Below are 22,447 nucleotides of genomic sequence, written 5' to 3' on the forward strand. Positions count from 1 at the left end.
TTGATTTTATTGTAATTTGATATAATCTGAGTTTAAGACACGTCGATATTTGTTTATTTTCCTATTTATGAATTGAAGTATTTTTTCTGTATTTTGGTTTGAAAGATTAATTAAGCTAACGGTGGAGATGAGTTGAATTGTTCTCATCGTTTCCAAAGCTAAAAGTTTCGAATCATAAAGCATTTTTTATACATTCACATCTGTGCGATATTCATTAGTTAATTACAACCTGCTAAAAGAATGGCCTAAAATTGAGCAGGAATTTACTTTTATTGAATTTTAATAAAATAAATTCTCTTTCTATTTACACTAGCCAGCTGAGTGCAATATTACGAACCTTCTTTTTTCCAACCTAACTCGAAATAAAAAGTTTTCATTTAGTGGCACGTTTGCTATAATTGTCTATAGCCTAATTGTTTTGATAAACTTATTAAATAGATACTGTTATGATGTGGAAGTCCTCCGACGGCAACCTTTGACTTATTATCATATCCAGCATTTGCGGCCCTGTGAGATTTTTGTTTCCGCAGGTGAAGATCTACACACTTGCAGTTTTGGTACGCAAACGGTATGGATCAAACAAACACCGACCGTCGTCACTTCAGCCGCGACTACTATCCCACGATCGCTAAGCTTCTACGTGGATGAAGAGGGTTTTATCAAAGCCACACATTCATTAAAGAAGGACGGTCTTTCGTGTCTCCTAAGAGAGGCGATAAGCGAACTCCGCAGAAATGACAAAATGATCGCTGGTTTAATGGAATTTTCACGTGTTGAATCTTCAATACACCAAATGAAAGATGAGATAAAATCCATTAAAGAACTAACGGAAAGTTCGTCAACTCAACAGCAACCTTCTGCGCAAAGTATGGATACAGTTTTAAAGGAGAAGCTTGGTACCATTTGCGAAAAAATTGATCTGCTCAAGCCAGTGGAAAATTCAACGCACCCGTCAAACAACCAACCGGTAAACGGTAATAACGATGTCCAGTTGCTGAAACAGCTAAGATGTTACTGTTAATTGGAGTACATATGACTCAACTGATAACTATGAGAAGTCGGTTTTGAATCTTCTCTTTGAGAACAATTTCCAGCAGCTGGTTGACTTCCCCACAACCACGTTGCATACTCTGGATGTCGTCCTTGTAAACAGCGATTTCATTCTCAATGTTGAGCCTGCAACTGACTTTACCAACGCATATTCCGTTAACGAGAAATCTGCCCCCGACCACTTTGCTGTGAAACTTGCTGTCTCGTATGCCCCTAGTCAGGACATTGCCGTTGATGAACGGCCACAGCAGTTTAGCCATTGTCGCGGTGACTTTGATTTGCTTGCCGCCCTTATTGCTGACAAACCTTTTCAAGGAATTTGTTGGACCAATCCAAATGTTCTTCTGACCCAGTAGTATCAATGGTTGGACGAGAGTATTTCCAAGTCCGTGCCCCTAAGAACTCAACATCGCAGTTCACTGCAACCCTGGGTATCTCAGGCAACTTCATACAAGTTGAAAGTCTTGAATACTTTTGAGAAGCGTCTCAACAAAAACCACTCCGACAAATTACAATGTCGCATTCGTGTGCTGCAGTCGTCATTGGACAACGATTTAAAGAATGATCAATATTTGTATGAACAGGAACTGGCTTCATCTCGTTCGACCACCAAGCTTTTTAAATACTTTAAGAGCGTCAAAAAAACCAACAACTGTTTACCACCTGTTTTATACTGGAATAACATTGAAGCAAACAACCCTACTAGTATTTGTAATCTATTCAACTAGTTTTTCCAGTCTGTTTTTTCCAAAGATGTTGCGAGGGTTCGTAATATATGCGGTCCTGAACTTCTTATTGACTTCGACGTTTCCGAACATAAAATAATGAAAATAACCACCAGGCTAGACGTAAGCAAGTCCCGCGGTCACGATAATTTGCCACCGGCTTCATTCAAGAAGACTCCTTCCCTTTGCAAATCTCTTAGTCACATTTTCAGCTCTATTAAGAGAACAGGTTGCTTTCCTTCGTTGTGGAAGATTGGGAAAGTCAAGCCCTTGCACAAAAAAGCTGACAAGCGAATGGCAAACAATTATCGTCCTATCACATTATTAGACATTGCATTAAAAATCCTTGAGCGCTGTATATTTGATGAATTGTATCCTTTCATTAGACCAGTTTTACCAAATTCACAATATGGTTTTCTAAAGCACAACTCTACGATTATTCAATTAATCTGTTACCTAGACGAGATCTATCTCGAGACAGACAACCAGAATACGGTGGAAGCCGTATATATAGATTTCGCTAAAGCATTTGACAAAATTAGTCACTCTGTCCTGCTTAATAAGCTGCGCAAATTGGGAATTTCTGGAAGACTCCTAGCGCTTATTAAGAGCTATCTTGCTGACCGTAGACACTTTAAAGTGGACAAATACTACTCTTCGCTTCTGCTTGTACTTAGCGGTGTACCTCAAGGGTCCATCTTAGGGCCCTTACTTTTCTTACTCTATGTAATCGATATCCCCGATGGGTTGGTAAATGCAGTGTACAGTTTTGCCGATGATTCAAAACTACTTTCTTGGCACTCCGCAAACAGTTTGTGCCATCTACAAGCCGATGTCCGCAGAATCCTGCAGTGGTGCAACGACAACTGTATGATGTTACATCCAGATAAATGCCACCTTTTACCTTTCTCACAGCGAAAAAGAGCTCACAGTCGTCGACAGCGAGAAAGATAGTGGTATTCTTTTCTCATCCAGCTTGTCATGGTCCCATCATATTGAAAAGCTTGCAAAAAAGCGTTGGTAGTCTTGTTTCTTATAAAGCGTAATTGCTCCAGTATTTTACCTCGAGTTCACAAGTTGAATCTATACAAATCCATGGTGCTACCAATACTCTTGTATGGCTCATCTGTTTGGTACGCCAACATCGGAAATTCGAAGGCCCTCGAATCCATACAACGCAAAGCTACCAAGTGGATTCTCTTCGACAACGACTTGTCTTACTATCAGCGCCTTATCAGCGTCAGCATGTTGCCTATTTCTTTGTATATGGAAGTTAATGATGTATTGTTACTGTTCAAGATTATCAATGGGAAATACGACTTCAAGTGGGATGATTACGTTACATTTTTGACTGGTCGCCATAAGTTGTTTGATGTTAAACACGTGAACTACGAAAAATCAAGACACAATTTTCGGTACCGTACATGTCGACTTGCAAATATTCTGCACACATCGGTGAATGTTCTCGACTTCAATGGACTCAAGAAACGACTGCTGAAATACTATTGGAACTTCTTCATGAACAACTACAACGAACTCAACTCGTGTTCTTGGAGAATACTCTGTCTCTGCGCAATTTGCCGTCAGTTGACTTTCTGACTTTGTTTTGACGGGGAGAAATCCCTTCACCACAATGGTGTAAATAGTTTAAATAAATAAATAACCACAATATGTAGCTTCATAATCATGAAGTTTTATAACATCTGCTCTCTGCTTTGTTTGTGGCTAGTGTTTGTGAATCGTTAAGCGTCCCTGGCTGAGTGGTTAGCAAATGAGACTCATATTCTCTCTCTCCCAGGAGGGAATCCGGCACGCAGCAGATTTTTTTCTAATCCGAGGCTGATCTCTAATTTTTCTTATTTCGCTTTATAGAGCTGCTTTTTAGTCGCGTTTTCGCTAGTGTTTGCGAAGCGCAGCTTCGCTCAGGTGTTTTCTAAGTTATGAATTTGTCCTGAATCAGGAAACGCTTTTTTTTCAGAATGCTGAGACAAACCTAGCTGTATTTCTCAAGCTCAAAATCAAAAGAGAGACGCAAGTAAATAAAAAATATAGTCACAGGATCGATAAAAATTAATTTTAAGTTTTCCGTTTTTCCGACCAAATTACAGTTCTCCGTTTTACACATTAGTACAGACGTCATTTTGTCTCGTTATGCTTGCGAAAACAAGGCTATTGTAATCGAGAACTAGGATTTTTTCTTTTAAACAACTTTTCTTACAAATTTGTAACTTGCTTGGTTATTACATTTGCGAAGCATGTGTATTAGTACGAACATTTTTTTTTCCAACCTAAGTCGCAAATGTTGGTGCGGTAATATTGGTGGGGCACCTTGACCGCTTTTTGATAGCATGTGCTTTGACATTCGATTGTAATATATTAACACAGCATATGCATTTTTAATTCATCAAATGAACTAGAGAAAAGGTATTTGTTTCAAACAAAATCACAATAATAAAAACTCGATTTCAGAAATTTTCTGACTCAATATATCTCGCAATGTTTTGAAGTGCTTAATTTATACAAATTGTGGCTTTATGCTTGGCGAGTTGTTAGAAAGTTAGTGTGTTATATTCCAATTTGTTAATTGCAAAAGTCCATTTGTATTTGATGCTGAATTGCCTTAGCTTTTTGTTAGCATATGTAGCTGCTTTATTCGTGACTTGTGTTTGTCGGTTGTTAAGCTTGAATGGCTGAGGGGATAGTGCGTGAGACTCAAAATTACTTGATTGCAGTAGGTCGCAGATTCGAATACCACAGGTAGCCGAGTTTTTGCTAATTCGAAGCTTATTTCTACTTTTTTTTATTTAAGTTGATAGAGCTGTTTTTTGGCCGTGTTTTTGCAAGTGTATGCTTAGCGCAGCTTCGCCTCTGTTTTGAATCTTAGCAACTTAAAGGTCCCTTTGCACTTACCCTAGAGATAACGATAACGAAGTCGCATTTGTATCCTAACGTCCGGGGTTCGAATCACGGCCCGACCTTGTTTTTTTTTAGTATGTTGGCAACTTGAAAAAAAAATCTTTTAAAAAAATGTTTCTCGGAGTTTCGTTCATCTGCTCAAAGTTCGTCGGCTATGTTTCCGGTTCGTTAGTTTGGTTCCATTGCTAAATTAAAATTCAATTGTCTTTCTTGGCCTATTTGCCCAGAGTACCTTCTTGATAAAAACAGGTTTTTTGAAATTTAATGGTATTGAGTTTTATTTTTAAGTGTAATGATCGTAGGTCTGGATGATTTTTTTTTCAGGAAAAAGTATTAAAAATAGTTCACGCTCAGTTTTGATTTTTCGCGAAATAATTATGATTTTAAAAAGTTGTTATAAGGAAAGAGAGTTTCTGAAGTTGAAATGAAGGCATAATCCACTATCGAACAGCAAAAGTGTAAAGGTCACAAAAAATGTGATAATTTCGAAAATAGTATTTAATTATCAGATTTACCAGCGAAATTTTTTAAAAAATTTTGTGAAAAAAAGTACCAATCATAAATTCTTCGTGAAATTCAAACTTTTAGGGCATATTTTTGTCTTTAAGTTCGAAAATTTTCTTTCAAAAAACAAGGAAGTGTTCTTGTTTCCTTGCATCCATTACTTTTTTCCCGCTGTCAGGTGGCTATGTTTATTTTTTGAGACGCTTTGGAATTTTTTATTCTTTTTTTGCAATGAATGGGAAGACGGTCTACTCCCCTGTGTGTGCAATGGCAAGACTGTCTGCTCCAATAGTATCTTCTTACTTCTCAACCCGCCTCTCTACAATCGTCAAAAAAATTGGACAGGGAGTTTTTGACCCAGATTTTTTATTTTTTTTTGTTTTCTCATATTCTCAATCTTTCTCAATCTGATATTTTGGTTTCAATGAATACAGCGGGTATTGAAAAGCTTCCTTGCATAAGCGTCTACGCCAAACGGTGATTTTTTTTGTTTTCTCAAAAACCTCTCTCCCAAATCTGAGATTTTGGTTGCAATGAATAGAGCGGGTATTCGAAAGCTTCCCTGCATAAGGTATACGCCAAAAAAATTTAAACGCAAATTTATGGCCTTCGGAATAGTCAATTTTTTTGTTTTTTGGAAAGTCAAAGATTCGAATCTTCGGCCATTTTTTGGAGAAAAAAATTTGGATTTCGCGAGAAGTCAAATTTTTGAACTTCTACCGTTTTTTAGAATTTTTTAAAAATTTTTCTTAAAAACTACCATATCAAATATGAATTAAAAATTTCAATTGAAAGAGTCGGTCGCTAGAAAATGTCCTGTAGAAGTGGCGACTCCCTAATTTTTGTTAAAAAAATGTTTTGTCTCTGAAAACAAATAAGGTATTGGTCTATGACCAGTTTTGAAAGTTACGGATTTCGTCCAGTATAACAATCTGAAAAATGTCAATCACGTACCTCCAGCTTTAGATGGCCTCTAGTTTTCTTTTATCGAGGCTAAGAAAATTTTGGTTCACCTTGTTTTGTCCTTTGTTTTTTTTTGTGTTCTTAAGTTTAGAGTAATGCACGTAGTGAAGACTCTTGTATAGGTCTTGCTGATTTGTTTTTTTTTTTCGGGAAAAGTCTTAAAAGTCTCTGCTAACTACAGATGTGCATTCATACATATTGATGCATTTATGAATGCACTTAGGTATATATGCACTTTTTGAGTTCAAGTTAAATTCATCTGCTGAAAGTGACGTAAATAGCACTCTCCAATTACGAACGTGGAAACAGCTTGAAAAAACGTGAACAATTTCTAATTTCGAATGTGCAATTTAGTTTTTAGTTTTCCACCGGAATAGAGACTTTAACTATTGATCCAGTTTTCTCTAGTTGGGTTCATGTTATCAAAAAGCGCCAATCAATCATTGTTTTAGAAACTCAAAAGTGCTTAAAGGGCATCTACTTTTTTTTGAGATTCTAAAGTTGAGATTTTTTTTCAAGAAAGTCAGTGTTTTTTTTTATGTTCACTTGCGTTCATTACTCGTTTCCAACCTTCGATTGGCTATGTTTGTGTTGTATAGTAAGAGGTGCGAAGCTCCGCTTCTCATCTGTGTTAAACGATTCCATAGCTCTACTGAAAATTAACTACTGGAAACAAAGTGAAAAATTGGAAAAATGTTTTGAAATTGTTATAAATTTTGAATTGGATTTTTTTCATTTACAGTTTTTTACTTCAATGTTGTGCTCGGAACTTTTGTGTTACTTGCACATCAACCACTTATCTTTGTATCTACAAGCAGAGCTTATGTGACAGTATGAACTTTCTTTGTTTTTTTGTAAACCTAAGTCGCAAATATAGTGTTCTTTTTGAAAGTGTTCTTTTATTGCAGTATGTGCATAAGATCAATAAGCAGCTATTAATTACAGCTAATGCTAAAGATAATAACACAGACTATGTTATTACAAATAGCAATTCTGCTCTTTTTTTCAACCTGGTTGCTTTATGAGCCGGCTGTTTTCTTGATTGAATCCGTTTTGCTTTCGAATTTTTTTCCACCTTTAGTTTTCTTTAGATTGCTTATTTTTAAGGACTTCTCGTTTATTTTGTAGTTAGCAATGTCTTGATTGTTTTGAATGTCACCATATTTGAATGTTCAGATGTCATTTTATGCTATTGGTAATTAGTTTTTAGAGCCATCTGTTAAACCCACTTCACGCACGCACAAAGAGAAAGTGAATTTTTGAAATTCAATTTAAATTCATTTGCTCATGGAAGGCAAATCACGCTGTCCTATAAAGTAAAAGTAAAATGACCAAAGAAAAGCAGGGCTTTAAGCTTTAAAATTGAATTTCATTTTTCAGAATTTCCACCGGAATAAAACATATCTAATGTTCCATTTACTCAAATTGGGTTAGTGTTATGATAAAAGTGCTTATCATAAAAGATCTTTAACTTGCAAAAATGTGTTTATCGTTTTTTCCCAAAAAAATTAATCATTTGATATATAATTTTTATTTTATTGTTATTTTTCCAACTGTCTGTTAGCTACGTTTGTAAGTTTTTTTAATAATATTTTGATAACATTCTCTGTACATATAACAGCTGTTTGGCTGAAACATATGCAGCTTAATGATCTTAATGATTTTAGCTATTTAAATTGTTTTTATTTATCAAGTTGCCTGCAATGTATGTGTGAAGGTAGATTACCTAATTTTCGATTTCCTGAAAGAAATTTTAGATTGAGAGGAAGTTTCTACTCGCTTGCTCCTTACTGATGACGACATCCCCTTAATTTATTCGAAAATGAAGTGTTCGAAGATAGTAACGAGTTGTGCTTTCAGATCAAATGAGCAACCCGGCGCTTTTGGACCTCCCCGTTCACATTTTGCAGGACATCTGCCAACTTCTGGTGTCAAGTCGCAATTTGGATTTGAAGTGGGATTTCAAGGATATTTGTGCTTTGAAGTTGACATGTTCGAATTTGAACACACTTATCAAGCAAATGACTTTGAAGCTAGAAATATCTATTATCTTGGCAGATGGGAGTTATTTTTTATATGATGACCGTAAATTTTTTTGGTCATTCGACGAAAAATTAGTTTCCCTAATGAAAGCACATCCACAATGGAGAATTAAGAAGCTTTCGGTAAGATTGGAAATGATGAGATATAAAGCAAATTACATGCTTATGAAGCTTTTTTTTAAGCTCTTTTTAAGGCTCTGAATGAAATGGACGACTCTTTTCGAACCCATTTACAAACGGTTGTTTTATTTTTGAAAATACAACCAGATTACCTTGAAGATAAAGTATACGTTGATCTTATACAGTTAGCTCAGAAACTCGCATCTCTTAATAATAAAGTCGAATTCTATATTAACTATGTAAAATTCAGGCCGAAATTTGCCGAAATGTTTTTTAAAGAATTATCAAAGGCAGTGTGTGTAGCTGGAATTGATTGGTGGTACTGCGATGATGGTTTCGATTGGATTGAAGCTATACAGCCTCCTTTGGTTTATCTGAAAAGTATCGAAACAACTTTCGGGAGCAAGGTTCAAATCGCAAGCTTAAGCCATCTGAAGTTTCTGTGCTCTTTATCTGTACATAACTTGACGTTGTCGCAGAGGAAAGTTACATTCACGTTACCGAATCTTAAAAAGTTAAAATTGCACAATCAAAAAGACACTTCTGAAAGTTTTGGTGATTTTATTTCATCTGTTTTTCCTAACTTGTTTTCAATTACAATTAAGTCCAGAAAACTGGAAAAGAACGCCGAAAATTTGGGCTTAGATAATTTACCCTTATCTTGTCGAAGTTTAGCATCGTACTTCAAAGTGGTGTCGAATAGTGTTAATTTGAATAGGCACCAATTTTCTTATCTATCTATCCAAGTCTTTGATTTGGCTGATGACAGCGTTATTGAACAAATTAGTTTGTTCGACTTGAAAGCCATCAGAATTGAGGTTCGAGAAGTTATTCTAATGAGGGAAACCTATTCGGAATACTTGAAAATAATAGCCAAAATTATTGAGTTTCAGCCACAACTACAAATTGTGGACCTAGTTTCATTTGATTTCGTGCCCTCAGACAAGTTAGATGAGTTAAAATGTGAAACTTTACACTGGGTTAACGATAATGAAGGTCTATTTGTGTCGAGGAATATCAAGTGTATCCAATTTGCTTCGCAACAAAAAAATTTGAATCTTTTTACATCTCATATTTTGTACCTGAGTCAAAGTTTGAGTTTGGAAACTGTCTATTTGCTCGAACTTCTGAAAGAAACTTTGGATTGGGAGGAAGTTTCCACTCGTTTGCTCCTAACTGATGACGATATCCCATTAATTTATTCAAAAATGAAGTCTCAGAAGAGATGTGATTTGTGCAACGGTGACTTAGCTTAAGCAGTACATTGTTACTAATAACCGTTTTGGTCTTTTCTGTAATACGGCCAACAACAAAGCGTTTTGTGATTGTGAAAAATAGATTACAATGCACGAAGCTGATTTCTTTGCAAATTACGTATAACAAATTGTCTCGCTGATGTTTTAATTAGAATAAATTTCTAAATTTATAAAAATTGGATCAGAATGCACGACGCTGATTGGTTAAAAGTATTTCAGGCGACTAAAAAATCTGGTATTAAATTAAAAATAAACTCAATTAACTGTTTTGTCCTTCTGGGCCGTTTGAAAAAGATGGCCCAGTGTTTCTTTAAGGGCTCAGATTGATAGTTAAGATAAGTTATGATTCAGTTGTGTAAATTAGAACATTGTTTTTACCCTTGTGTTTTTAATGTTCTTACCGTAAACATCTTTGTTCACAGGATGATAATTGTTTTACTGCTCTAGTCACATTTAACTCTGATGCTAAACGTGCAACGTGCATTCGCGGTAATGGTTCAATTGATGAGGATTTCTATCTTCGACGATAATTCGAAATGTGCATTCTCGATAATGACTAAAAGGATTTTTTACTTTTAAACGTCCATCTATCTTGAATGTGGCTAGTGAAAAATGTTATAATGCAAGTAACCATTGTTCCGACCATCTTTAGCTTTGTTCGGGATTTTTGACTGACGGTGTCTCGTTGTTAGGATAATTTTGCCCATCTCGAAATCTTCTTAGGCTGGTTTAGAAATATAAATTCCGTAAGTCCGGCAAATTTTAAAAGTTTCAGCAAAATGAATCAGTCGTACTCACTTAAACCGCTACTGTTTTTCTAGCTAATACATGAGTTTTGTTATAATTATTGTGACCGTTCACAATCTGTGTTGCTTGGTCTATAACGGGTTCTCTTCCTTTTTTGTGTTGTCAAATCGGGTCCAGGGTTCTATCAAAAGATCAAGTCATGGAAATCTTCTCTGCTAAGCGGTTGTTCCCTTATCTATCTATCTATCTATCTATCTATCTATTATTTAATTGGCGTTTCACGTGACACATGTTTAAGAAGTCCCTATGTTGACGTGTTAAAGAAGTCCCTATTATTGCATGTTTAAGTTTTTTCAACGTATTATTTTTGCATACTTAACGAAAATATTTTTGCACGTTTAAGCTATACCGTAGGTTAAAATGCTTAAGAAATTTCATTTGGCTCATGTTTAAGTCTGTTGGTCTGTTAAAAGGCCGAAAAATTGCAAGATTTGAAAATTTTATATATACATACGTTCTATTCATTCCTATTTAGTGGGGTGCTGTTAAGTACAATTAGGGGTTGCAAATCTGGCGTTCAAGTATGACTGCTCAAATCCTTATATTGTTCGAGATATGGCGCTTTTATGATTTTTTAATTTTTTTAAAAAACCTAGAAAGAAAAAACCCAACCGAACTTGAATTTTCAACCCTTTAGTGGGGTGCTGTCAGGGTACATTCAGGGGTTTCAAATCTGGCGTCCAAATATGACTGCTCAAATCCTTTTATTTTTCGAGATATGGCGTTTTATGTTTTTTTTTTAGTTTTTTTTTCAAAAAACTTAGATATTAAAAAACTAACCGAACTTGAATTTCTCAACCCTATAGTGGGGTGCTGTCGGGGTACATTCAGAAGTTGCAAATCTGGAGTCTAGCTATGACTGCTCAAATCCGTTTGGTTTTCGAGATATGGCGTTTTTTATGATTTTTTTTAAATGAAATGTTTATTAAAAAAAAATTTAGATATACAAAGATTGGATATAAAAAGCTAACCGAGCTTGAATTTCTCAACACTATAGTGGGGTGCTGTCAGGTTATATTCAGGAGTTGCAAATCTGGCGTTCTTCCTTTTATTTTTCTAGAATTTTGGTTAGTCTATTTTCTGAAGACTTGGTTTTGTAGCACCGGAGGTGCGATTGACGCGCTAGTTAGGAACTATTGGCTTTTCTTGAAAACTAACGTGCCACATCTAAAGGGTTCGATTGGAAGAAAAGGAGCTAGCAGTTTTTTCTGCATTACGGCTACTCCTTAGCTAATATTGAAAAGCAATATTCGGTTTAGAAAAATTACATTTTTCGAATTTTTGACTTGTTTGAAATAGTTCAATTTGTTGAAAACTAAGATACCAAATCTAAGATTAAACTTTCAATCGAAAGAACGAGTTGTGTTTTACCCTGCATGAGAAAGTTCTCTCAATTTTGACAAGGAACTCTGTATATTTTTACGAGTTCTCTTATATTTCACCTTTGACCCGTTTTTTGGACTTCATTTAATTTCACCAAATACTATCATGAATCTAAGAAATCAATCAAATGAAAATGTTTTAAATGATCTCCCACGCAAAAGATTTTCTTTATTTTTGTGATTGGGGTTCAGCCTTAAACTTGATTGTCCAATTTTGACATTTTGACGCGGTTTGAAAGATACGCTTTGCCTTTTGCGTCAGTACTTTTCTTCGAAAAATTCTTAAACATGTACCACCAGCTTTAGCTGGGCCCCTAGTATTTTTGAAAATAAATTATAAACCAATCAACAATGGCAAGTTATCTTCCTATATCATTCAAGCGGAACTGCCGAATTCACTGCATGATTGGTCTAGATGAAACATATCCAACGTGTCTGACGGAGATGTATACTTTCTTCTTCTTCTTCTAGGCGTTCGGCTCGTTCGAGCCATGCCCTCTCCCCCTGCATCTGTCTGTGTGTTTGGCCATGTTTGTCGCCGACAGTGTCCTGTTGCATTTGCTACATTCCTTCTTTTTTGCTATGTATTTTCTGGGTTTTTCAGCTTCTTGAGGGTTACAGACTTTGACGTGATTTTTGTATGGACCTTCTGTCTTCCATGTTTTCTGGCAACGACTGCACGTGAAAGAGTGCGAGGCTTCGGTGTGCATTCTCTTTATGTGAATCTTTAGTCCCCCTACCGATTTGCAAACCTTTTCACATATGTCACACTGTAAGTTCGTCGGGGGGAGATCGAAATTCCTCTTCTCTAACTTTTCTTCCCCATCATGGCGATTCCCTTGTTGGTACTCCCATTTCTCCAAGTGGTCCATGCGTATCTTGATTCTTCTTTTCCATTCTTTTCGGTCTAAGGCAAATTTAGGGGCTTCGGTCCAGTTGATTCCGGCCTCCTTGAGCAACTTCCTCCAGTAGAAAATGGTTTTCCGTTTGTAACCTGGTCGCTTCTGGATTTCCTCGAGGCTGCCCAGCCACCCTAACACCGCCATTTTAACCGTCCTTGCGTTGCTCATTCTTAATATGTGGCCTATCCGCTCTAATGTACGTTTCTCGATCTTCCATCTCAATGATCTTATGTCGTACATGTTCCGGATGTCCTGCATATTAACCCCCTCAAAATGCATTTGTTTCAGCGGTGGACCCTTTTTATTACTCCAGAGATATCTATACCTTTTATCTATCCACGACTGAATATTATTGATCTCTTGGTTATACCACGGCCGAGTAGCGCAATCGAATAGGAGCCCACTTTCGACACATGCTTGCACCACTTGTGCTTGTTTCTTTCTGGGAAGTTTACTTTTCAGAAGTTGCGAGCGGCATTTTGCCCATAGGTATCCAGCTCGCTTTTTTCTATTCATTAGGTCTTTTTTAGGACCTAGCCAACAACCCAACATGCGTATTTCTTCTGCTTCTTCTGATCCAAATAAAGCCTTTTCTTCTTTGTCTGTGTTGTTCTTTTCCTCAAATTTCTCCATGACTTCTTTGATAATGTTAACGCCCTCTTCCAGCTCTCTTTGCTCGCCGATGATAGTGGTATCATCTGCGAACAAGGATATGGTTATGTTAACAGTTTGCGTCTCGCTGTTTGACTTTTCGATCTTGTTTATATCCGGTATATTGCTGCCTGGTATCCATCGCCATTTTATGCCCGTCTGTCCATGTTTCGCGTCTGATATCTTTTTCCGTTCATTCTCCGCTATGCGCATTACCACTTGGTGATAGATATTGAATAGACATGGCGATGTCGAGCAACCCTCCCTGAGACCCCGTTCTGGGATCCATTCCTCGCTATCTCCCTCCTTCCCTTTCACTTGGTAACTGGTTGCCTCGTGTAAATCTGCTAGGGATTCTAGGAAGGGTCCTTTCATCCCGTAGTTTCGCAGGATTTCCCAAAGAGCTGGTTTGTTCACTCTGGGATACGCTTTACGTAGGTCCAAAAGCCTTGCTTCGGGGTCAGTATGTTCAATTTGAGGCAGGTTCCAGATTGCTCGCCTCTTCTTTAGATCGTCTGCGTCTTCTGTTATTCTGACCAGGATTTGTGTTGCATCCGCAGTCGACCTTCCGGTCCTGAAGCCGCTTTGATTGTCATCTAGAATATTTAGGCGTTCTGTCCACTTTCTTAGTCTTTTGGACAGAATTCTTGCCAGGATCCTGCTGCCCATGGCCAATAGGCAGACTCCTCTATAGTTGTTTACATCATTTTTTCCGCCCTTCTTATGTAGGGGTACTATTTGTCCGTTTTTTAGGATTTCGTCCCATGTCGGGGCGCGGAATAAGAACATCTTTTTAACCATGGCCACTATTGCTGATTTAATATGTGGGCTGGCCAATTTGATGTACTTTATGCGGACATTGTCTTTTCCGGGCGCGGACTCCCTTATTTCACTGATGCAGTCCTGTATTTCCTTATCCGATGGGGTCTCATTTAGCAGGTTATTTTCTTCGATATACTTCTTTTCCGCTCTGTGATCCCCCATACGTGCAACAGTATCCATTAGAAGCTGAGGGCTGATTTCATATCGGTTTTTCGATACTCCTTCGAAGTGGGCTTTGAATTCATCAGTTGTGAGTGTTGTGCCAGTATCCGGTTTCCTATCTCTGCCGCCTAATTGGCGTAGTGTTCGGTACATGGTGCCCATATCTCCTTTGATGTTGGCCTGTTGGCATTCGTCTAGGATTTTATCCCACCATTCACGTTCTAATTCTTTCAGCTTCCCCTTCATTTTAGCCCTTGCTTTCCTAAGGTTGTCCCTATTACGCAGTATATCTTGGAGTGGACGGTCTTGCTCTAAGGATTCGTTTCTATCCCTCACGGCCGAAGCTATGGAATTATGGAGCTGTGGCAGCTCATCTTCGTGGCCGATCGTCCACGGATTCGCTATCTGCCTGGTTCTCTTTCCACATACCTTTAATGCAGCTTGCGTTAGCGCTGTCGCTATTTCGCTCCATGAGCTATCCTCGTCCACCTCCTTTGTCTCGGTCTCCTTTTGGAATTTTAGAGCTGTCTGCTCAGTACTCAATTTCTCCCAGTTTATTGCTGGTTTCCGTGCTACTCTTGTTGGTCTGGACCTCTTTGGGATTTTTAGGTGGAGGGATACCGGCTTGTGGTCCGATAGCGTTAGCTCCTCGGTAATTTGTATCCTTTTTGCATGCCTGTGCCTTTCTCCTCGCCTCATTATAAATCCGTCCAGCTCATACCATCTGCGGTGGCTGTGGTTAAACCAAGTTCCCCTTTTCCTAAGGTTAGAGAAAGAGTTTATCCATTGGAGATCGTGCGCTACACACCAATCGAGGAGGTCTCCTCCTGCTTCGGTTGTTGGCGTGGTTAGACCATACCTTCCATTTGTTTCACAGGCTCTCTCCCTTCCAATGTGAGCATTATGGTCCCCTCCAATTATTAATACCTTGGTCTTGGGGGTTCGGGCTACTTCATTTTCTAGGCAGTGTCTATATTCTTCTATTCCTTCGACCCCGTTACTCCAAAGTGGTTGGTAAACTGATATAATTTTCATACCATGTACCTCTATGGCGGTAGTGCGCTCCGAGAAACTTTTCTTTTGGCCTTCGCTGATCCAGGACTTGAGGGCCTCGCCACTGAGAACTATACCGCTACGTTGGGAGTGTATAACAGCTGTTTGTTCACTATCTTCACCTAGCCATATCACTCCTTTCGATTTTGATCGAAGCTCTGATATTAAGATTATTTCCCATCTTTTGCCTTGTGCATACGTAATTACTCTCTTCAGTCGGTTTCTGTTTCTTTCGTGGACTGATAACCCTTGTAGGTTCCATGCAGTTACCGTAATACTCGGCTGTCCCTCGGGGGGAGTGGGTAATCTTCTTTGTTTTCTCTTCTGTCTGCGAGCTTCCCGGTGTTCTTCAGTGGGGCGTCTCATTTTTCCTCTCCTTGTTTTCTCCCCTTTGTCCGAGTCTTTTTGCCGCAGAAGATGTTGCGCGGGGTTTTCGCAACTGTCTATGCCCCTGGTTTCTTCTTCTTCAGGCTCCTGTCCGGGATGGAGGCAGGGACTCTTCGGTTCCTCTCTTTGCGGGAGCTCGTTTGTCAGTGTTGGGCCCTGCGCGGGGTTGTCGCAGGTATTTGTTCCCCTCGGTTCACCCTCTGCTGACTCCTGGTCGAGGTGGGGCCAGGGAGCTTGTTCCCTTGGTACCCTTGTGTCTGTTCCGTTTGCTTCCTTTGGCTCCTGCGCGGGGTTTTCGCAGGGTTTTTCTCCCCTCGTTTCAACCTCGGGAAACTCTCTGTTAGGGTTCGACAGAGCGGAACTGCATTTGGTGCACTCAAATGCATATCTGTTGGCTTTAGCTAGCTGTTGGATCTCTTGCCGGAATAGACCGCTACATCCTTGGTGTATCCATTGTTCGCACCATGTGCATTTCACGCTGTTGCTTGTTACTTTCTTCCTGCATTCTCCGCACAGCGTGGGTCCCGGATTCTTCTCAACGTCTCCGGCCCTCGTTATTAGCTGACCCAGATGGGCTAGTCCCGAGTCAGCGACAAAAAACCCGACACACTCGAACCTGGGGGAGGTTCTGGCCACAATGTTGTTGTAAGAGGTGCTCTGACTGGCTGGGTCTTCGCCACTCTGTTGGTATTCCGGGGGGTTTTGGGTCCTCGCCGTTCCCGGTTTGTTCCCTTCCGTTCCGAAAACCCTGTGTGTTCTTTGCCGCACAGATAACTCGTGCGTTTCCCGCTTGTCCCGCTCGGACCCCGGCTGGGTCTTCTTCGTCCTCTAAATAGATAGGTTTTTAAAATTAGTTTCCCTAATGAAAGCACATCCACAATGGAGAATTAAGAAGCTTTCGGTAAGATTGGAAATGATGAAAGATAATGCAAATTACATGCTTGTGACGCTTTTTTTTCAAGCTCTTTTTAAGGCTCTGAATGAAATGGACGACTCTTTTCGAACCCATTTACAAACGGTTGTTTTATTTTTGACAATACAACCAGATTACCTTGAAGATAAAGTATACGTTGATCTTATCAGACAGTTAGCTCAGAAACTCGCATCTCTCAATAATGAAGTCGAATGTGGAAAGCCAAAATTTACAACATCAAAGCTCAAAAATTAAACAATCAGAGTGAAAAAGATTCAATAAAACTGAGGCATATAAAGCGACTTTTTTCTGTCCTCAAACGATGAAAAATGTATTGCATACAATATTAAGGTGGTGCGGAGAGCAATGTTTGATTTTCAGATACAAGACTAGAGCATCAACCCTGTTAAATTGCTTTCCTGATGAGGCAATGGTCGCCCAAACAAATATTTGCAAAAAAAAAAATTTTTTTTTTAAAAATTCATTTTTTTTCTTTTTTAAAGTTTTTCTCGATACTCATATAAAATAAACTTCAATCTGTCAATCGATTGCTTGCTACCAACATATCAACCATTTTCTTGCGTTTGCTGACGTCTTTTTGTAGTGTTTTACCGTTTTTGCTTGGGTGGGGGGGGGGGGGGAGATAGCTCAATTGGTCATTACGGAGAGGAAATTGCTCAGATTTTTTTTTGGGTTGGGCATTTTTTTAAAAGTCGATGAACGTAGTTCAGTTGCTTATGTAGGTCTTGATGGTTGTTTTCAAGTTTTTTTAGGAAAAGTTTTCAAATTTATTCAGGCTCTATATACTTTTTCATGGATTGACTTCTGAATTATTTTTGAGTTCAGTTCATTTCCTTTTTTGAAAGGAAGGCAAATTCCACCATCGAACAGCAAAAGTGTAAAGTTACAAAACACGTGATCGACATAGTTTCGAACGTGGATTTTAATCTTCGAAAGCTGAGATTTTTTCAAAAAATCAAGTCCTTATAATTTTTTTCTGTTCACTTGTGTTCATTTACTCTTTTCCAACTGTTTGTTGGCTAGGTTTTTTTTTGAAGCTCTGTAAAACTATTAAAATTTTGTTGTACTTGTTTTTCATTTTATCTATCGCCTTCACAGTATTAATTTTCGTCTGTGGTGGTATAATTGAAATTGAAAGTTTTAAAGTCTGTTTTATGTTTAATGAATAAAGCGAAACTTAGTTTAGATTGTGTTGCGTTTCTGTTTTTCTACATCAGGAAAATTTCTAATCATTTTTTGAAAGACCGATATGAGCGCTGAACATGAGATGGTGACGTATATTTATTTTGTGTAATTTTTCTTTTGCCTCTTTTTTGAATATCCATTTGGGAATTTGATTGAATTAAAATTAGAATCGTTGCTCTTTTAAAGATCAGCGGAAATGGTGGAAAAATTGCGAAAGAAATAAATTACGTGTTGATGAAATTTTTAGTTCGTATTAGTTATGAAGTTATGTTAATTATTTCAATCGTTAGATTTGTTAACGATTGAAGATAACTTGGTTGAGTATTAAAACGGAATATAAAAAATGGTAGTGCTCCTGAAGTGTTCCGCAGAAAGTTACTGGGGTCGTTTTTTCACCATTTTTTGAACTTGAATTAGATTGATGCTCAGATTTTTGACCAATAAACTTAAACGGAGAAAAGGCTGGGATGCATAAGAATTTATTCCTAACAACAAGATTTTTAACTTGCATTAACACAAGGATAATAGCAACATTATCATACTCGGTTAGCTCTCTTTTTCCAAATAATAAACTGGTATTATCTGTTGCGAGCATCAATTTCGATCTTAGGGTTTTTAACATGCTTTTAACGAGATTTTCAGCTGAATTTTTTTTCGTTTTTTTTTTCACTGCGGTTGAATTCCGTAGAAGATCATTTCGAATCAATATCCGACCTACCGTTTTTTATTTGTGTTTCTGTTTTTTGTGATGAACTCAATTTCATGAGAACACATTTTCATTTGATGTATCCATTTCCAATCCGAATCTAATGTCAGTTTTGTTGTGCGATGTTTTTGTATCACAAGTGGTGCAAAGCTAGGATTCTTCTCGCGATTTTTATCTAAAATCTGCACAAACTAGTTGATGTTCGGGTTATCCCAACCTTAATTACGCAATACCATTGCCTGAATTGTTTTAGATGTAAAACATGAAGCTTCTAACTCACAACTTGATGCAATCTCACGTCAAAGGCGTCAAAAACGGATACCCTTTCAAACTAGAAGTTACAATTAAGAAGATTAACGATATTGATTTCAACCCTGATTTTGTGACGCGCATGATGGAAAAGATTGACTGGAAAGTTTTGAAGGCAGGCAAAATTTGAAGCTGCTAATTTTGATTAATGCGACACACTAAACTTCTTTATTTTGCAAATATTTTTCAAATAAAATTCAAAAGCTTTGTTGGCCTTTTTTTAGGTCGACCAAATTGATTTTGCGAGTCTAACAAGAACATTATAACGACTTCATTTTTGCAAAAATTTCTAGCGCCGCTGGCAAGTTTTTGGGAACTTTTGTCTAAAAAAAATTGCGTTAGTTTGTCTAAAAAATCAGTTCTTATTAGCGCCTTAAGAAATTTTTTTTAGGTTGGTGGTCGGACGAAAGTAGATATCTTAAAATAAGACCAAAGGGAGGATTCGTTGGTTGGTAAGGGGTTCTTAAAATCCACTCGTGCTTCAAACGTACTGCATGATTTTGTGGGACCATAATTTTTGGGTCGTTTTGTTTGTATTTCACTGTCAGAGAGGTTTTTCAAAAATAACTCCAAGAATGTGGTCAACCAGTTGGTAATCATGGGACTTGTATTTTTTATTGTTGAATCAAAATTATCGAATTGATGAAATGTATTAGGAAGCAGCTGAACAATGCTACTCAACCGAAATAGAATCTGGCGAAGAAATGAATCCGAAAGTGAAACTGTTGCCAGATGAACCGCCACAGAACATTAATGGTTAGTTGCATTTTTATTCTCAATGGTTAGAAAATTAATGGTACGTTGTGGGATCTAGTTACAATCTCCTACTTTTAACGAAAGGGGGTGGGATTGTTAAGTAGATTTAAATTGACGAGTTTGCGACCAATCAGAATGCAGCGAAATTAGAATTTTCAAAAGAAAATTCTGGTGGCAATTTACTGTATTTATTTATAGGAGTGAAAATTTTTTTTAGATACAAAAGGGGCAGATTGTTAAGTAGATACAAGTTATATTCTTACCATCCTTTGCTATAATGTTCTGATGATTGAAACTTTTCTGCAGAATTCATGTCGTAATACTTTGGAATTATTGGTGTTTTCATTAAAGCTGAAAAAGGCAGCTTTCTGTTCGTAAGTATTTGTATTTAAAAGTATCCAAAAAATCGAAAGATATGTTAATGTGATTAAATTTTTGAGCCCTTGCTGACCAATAAAAAAGTTATTTTTTTATTTTACGATGTGGTATGTCATTACACTTGCGAAAGCAAGTGCCTTTTAATCTGGAGCTAGACGTTTTATCCCTTTAACAAAATTCTTTACAAATTTCAATTGGCTTTGTTATTGAATCTTCACAAATTCCTGTTTCCTTGTCACTTGGCATAGTGGTAATGCCGTCGCCTTTGAACCCTTAGGTCTGGGGTTTGAGTCTCGTCCGGACCCCCTATTTTTGCAGTATTTATGCAATTGAAAAAGTTTCGCTGATCATCGAATTGTCGGATTTTCCTTTGTCTGCTCAAGTTTTATCAGCTTAGTAGTCACATCACACATCTTGCTTGTGCTGTCCGCAACTTTTATTGCAGTGGCAAGTGTAATTCTTCGAAGTTTCAGGGAGGGTGGACTTGAAACTTTTTAGTTTTTGTTTAATCATGTTTTCTTGGCTCAACAGGAGTCTGCTCAAAGATCGCCGGATTAGCTGCCACATCAAGGGTTTTCTTTTTGTTTAAGCAACTTTCACTATAGTTGCAAGTGCAAGTGTTGTTCATTGTAGTTTCAGGTGGGACTTAAAACTTGAACGATTTTTTATTAAATCATATTTTTTCGTCTCAACTTTTGTCTGCTCAAAGATTGTCGGCTTTGTTTCCTCTTCATAATTTTTATTCTGTTGCTTATTTCATATGCAAAGGTCTGACAATTTTTCCCAGAATGAACTTCCATCGAGACATAAGAAAATTTAAATTTTTTGTTTAACTAGGTTTTTTCATTGTTTTTCTTATGTTTTTTAATGATTTTGTTGTATCGGAATTGGTGCGAAGCTCCGTTTGCCCCTGTGTAAGAAAAATGAGGAAACGACTAATCTCGGTGTCGACAGCATTTTAGTCACGACTCCAGCTTTTTTTTCCTATTAGCTCTATTTCGCTCAAGTTTTGTTTCAAGGCCAAAATGAGATCCACAGGTGTTTTCAGTTATATATGTAAAACGTTAACCACATATGTGGCGCACCTGGAAGTGATTGTGCCTAGCATTTATATGATAGCTGGTTCAATTCGCATGTGCCCTATAAAATATTTACTTTTAGAGCTCTGTAAGATAGTCGTAGCTTAATTAACCTTTAATAATTAACCCCCGGTTTGGCTGGTGGTTATTTTCCTGTTTGCCAATCATTTCCCTGCAATTTAACATTTTGAATTCGTTTGAAGATTGAAGAAGGTAATCACTCGCCAATATGCATGTCAGAAAAGTTGTAAAAAACTGTTTCTTTGTTCACGTTTGTTTGCCATTTAGAACAGCACGTCATTTTAAATAGGCTTTCCTGAATCAAACTTTAGGAATGTTCGAAGAAAGAACTGAAAAAGAGCCTGGCTGGTTAATTTGAAAACGTGTCCAGTTGTTTCTGTTGCAGACTCGGGCGACTCTGAATACAGCGAGGACTTCCTCAGACTGGTCCACCATGCTCTGATGGAAATTGAGGTGCAAGAGGGCTTCCTGGTGTGTCCCGAATCAGGCAGGAAGTTCAAGGTCACACGAGGTATTCCCAATATGCTACTCACAGAGCAGGAAACAAAGTAAAGAGAAGAGAGAGGAAAAACTGTTTTTGAATCTCTCAATCTCAATGTTCCTCTCTTAATCTGGTGCAGTTTTGATGATAGATAGATTTGTTGATGGTTTTGATTTTTTTTATGCTGAAAAGTTAAGTTTATCTTTGTTTTTGAAGCTATGTTCACGATCAGCTCGCAGCTGGTAATTGCCTTGTACTATTTTTCGAGAGCGGTTTTTACAGAGGTGCAGATATTGAGAACCCAATCTGTTATTATATATCGATGGGTCTCGTGTTTGATTTGGGTTTTGGTTTCGAGCTCAGTGAAATCTAAGTCTGATGAAACCTAAGTCTTGCTTAGTTTTCTTTGAAATCGTAAACAAAATATTACCCGACAATATATTCTGGATAAGCGTTGAAATTGGCACCGTTTTCTCTTATAGGTGACTCTTTAGGAACTCTCAGTTAAAAAACATAATTGACATAGCTATGGTGGAAAAAGAATATGGTCGAATATAGCTATGGTCGAATCATTCCCACCACGCCCCCCCCTCCCCTGGTTGGTCCTGCATTGAGTAGGACCGAGGGCAATAAAAAAGTTGAATGGACTGACTGAACGTATTTGCTTTCTATACCTCAAAACGTAATATCACCAAATTGATCATGCTTATTTTTCTTCAAGTTAATTTTTAGTATTTTCTAGCATTTTGCCTTTTAGAGCTTCTTTCTGCCGTATTTTTTTTGCTTGTTGAGAAGCTTAGCTTATTTTTCTATGTAATCAATAATCTACAATTTTTTTGCAATTGATTGGACGCAT

General features: G+C 37.6%; 2 protein-coding genes across 2 annotated transcripts in view; both read left to right on the plus strand.

Moving 5' to 3' along the window:
* Nucleotides 1-419: 419 nt before the first annotated feature.
* On the plus strand, nucleotides 420-22,328 carry LOC134853334 (multifunctional methyltransferase subunit TRM112-like protein). The gene is made up of 4 exons (XM_063869308.1): nucleotides 420-435; nucleotides 18,818-18,991; nucleotides 19,533-19,632; nucleotides 21,496-22,328. Exons 2-4 carry the CDS (start codon nucleotides 18,830-18,832, stop codon nucleotides 21,660-21,662), a joined length of 429 nt encoding a protein of 142 aa, XP_063725378.1. The 5' UTR covers nucleotides 420-435; nucleotides 18,818-18,829; the 3' UTR covers nucleotides 21,663-22,328.
* Nucleotides 426-22,447, plus strand: part of LOC134853332 (target of rapamycin complex subunit LST8-like) — a 66,443-nt gene continuing 44,421 nt past the window's right edge. Inside the window, exon 1 of the mRNA XM_063869305.1 lies at nucleotides 426-436. The gene's annotated coding sequence lies outside the window, so the exon portion shown is untranslated. The remainder of the gene's footprint in view (nucleotides 437-22,447) is intronic.

The sequence above is a fragment of the Symsagittifera roscoffensis genome, chromosome 8 (genome assembly GCF_963678635.1).
Source record: "Symsagittifera roscoffensis chromosome 8, txSymRosc1.1, whole genome shotgun sequence".
NCBI lineage: Eukaryota > Metazoa > Xenacoelomorpha > Acoela > Convolutidae > Symsagittifera > Symsagittifera roscoffensis.

Bases quoted from the DNA above. Each gene is read 5' to 3' on its own strand.
- LOC134853334 (XM_063869308.1), top strand. From the start codon at position 18,830: ATGAAGCTTCTAACTCACAACTTGATGCAATCTCACGTCAAAGGCGTC. The intron at 18,992-19,532 runs GCAGGCAAAATT...GAAATGTATTAG, and splicing joins TTGACTGGAAAGTTTTGAAG to GAAGCAGCTGAACAATGCTA. The intron at 19,633-21,495 runs GTTAGTTGCATT...TTTCTGTTGCAG, and splicing joins ACCGCCACAGAACATTAATG to ACTCGGGCGACTCTGAATAC.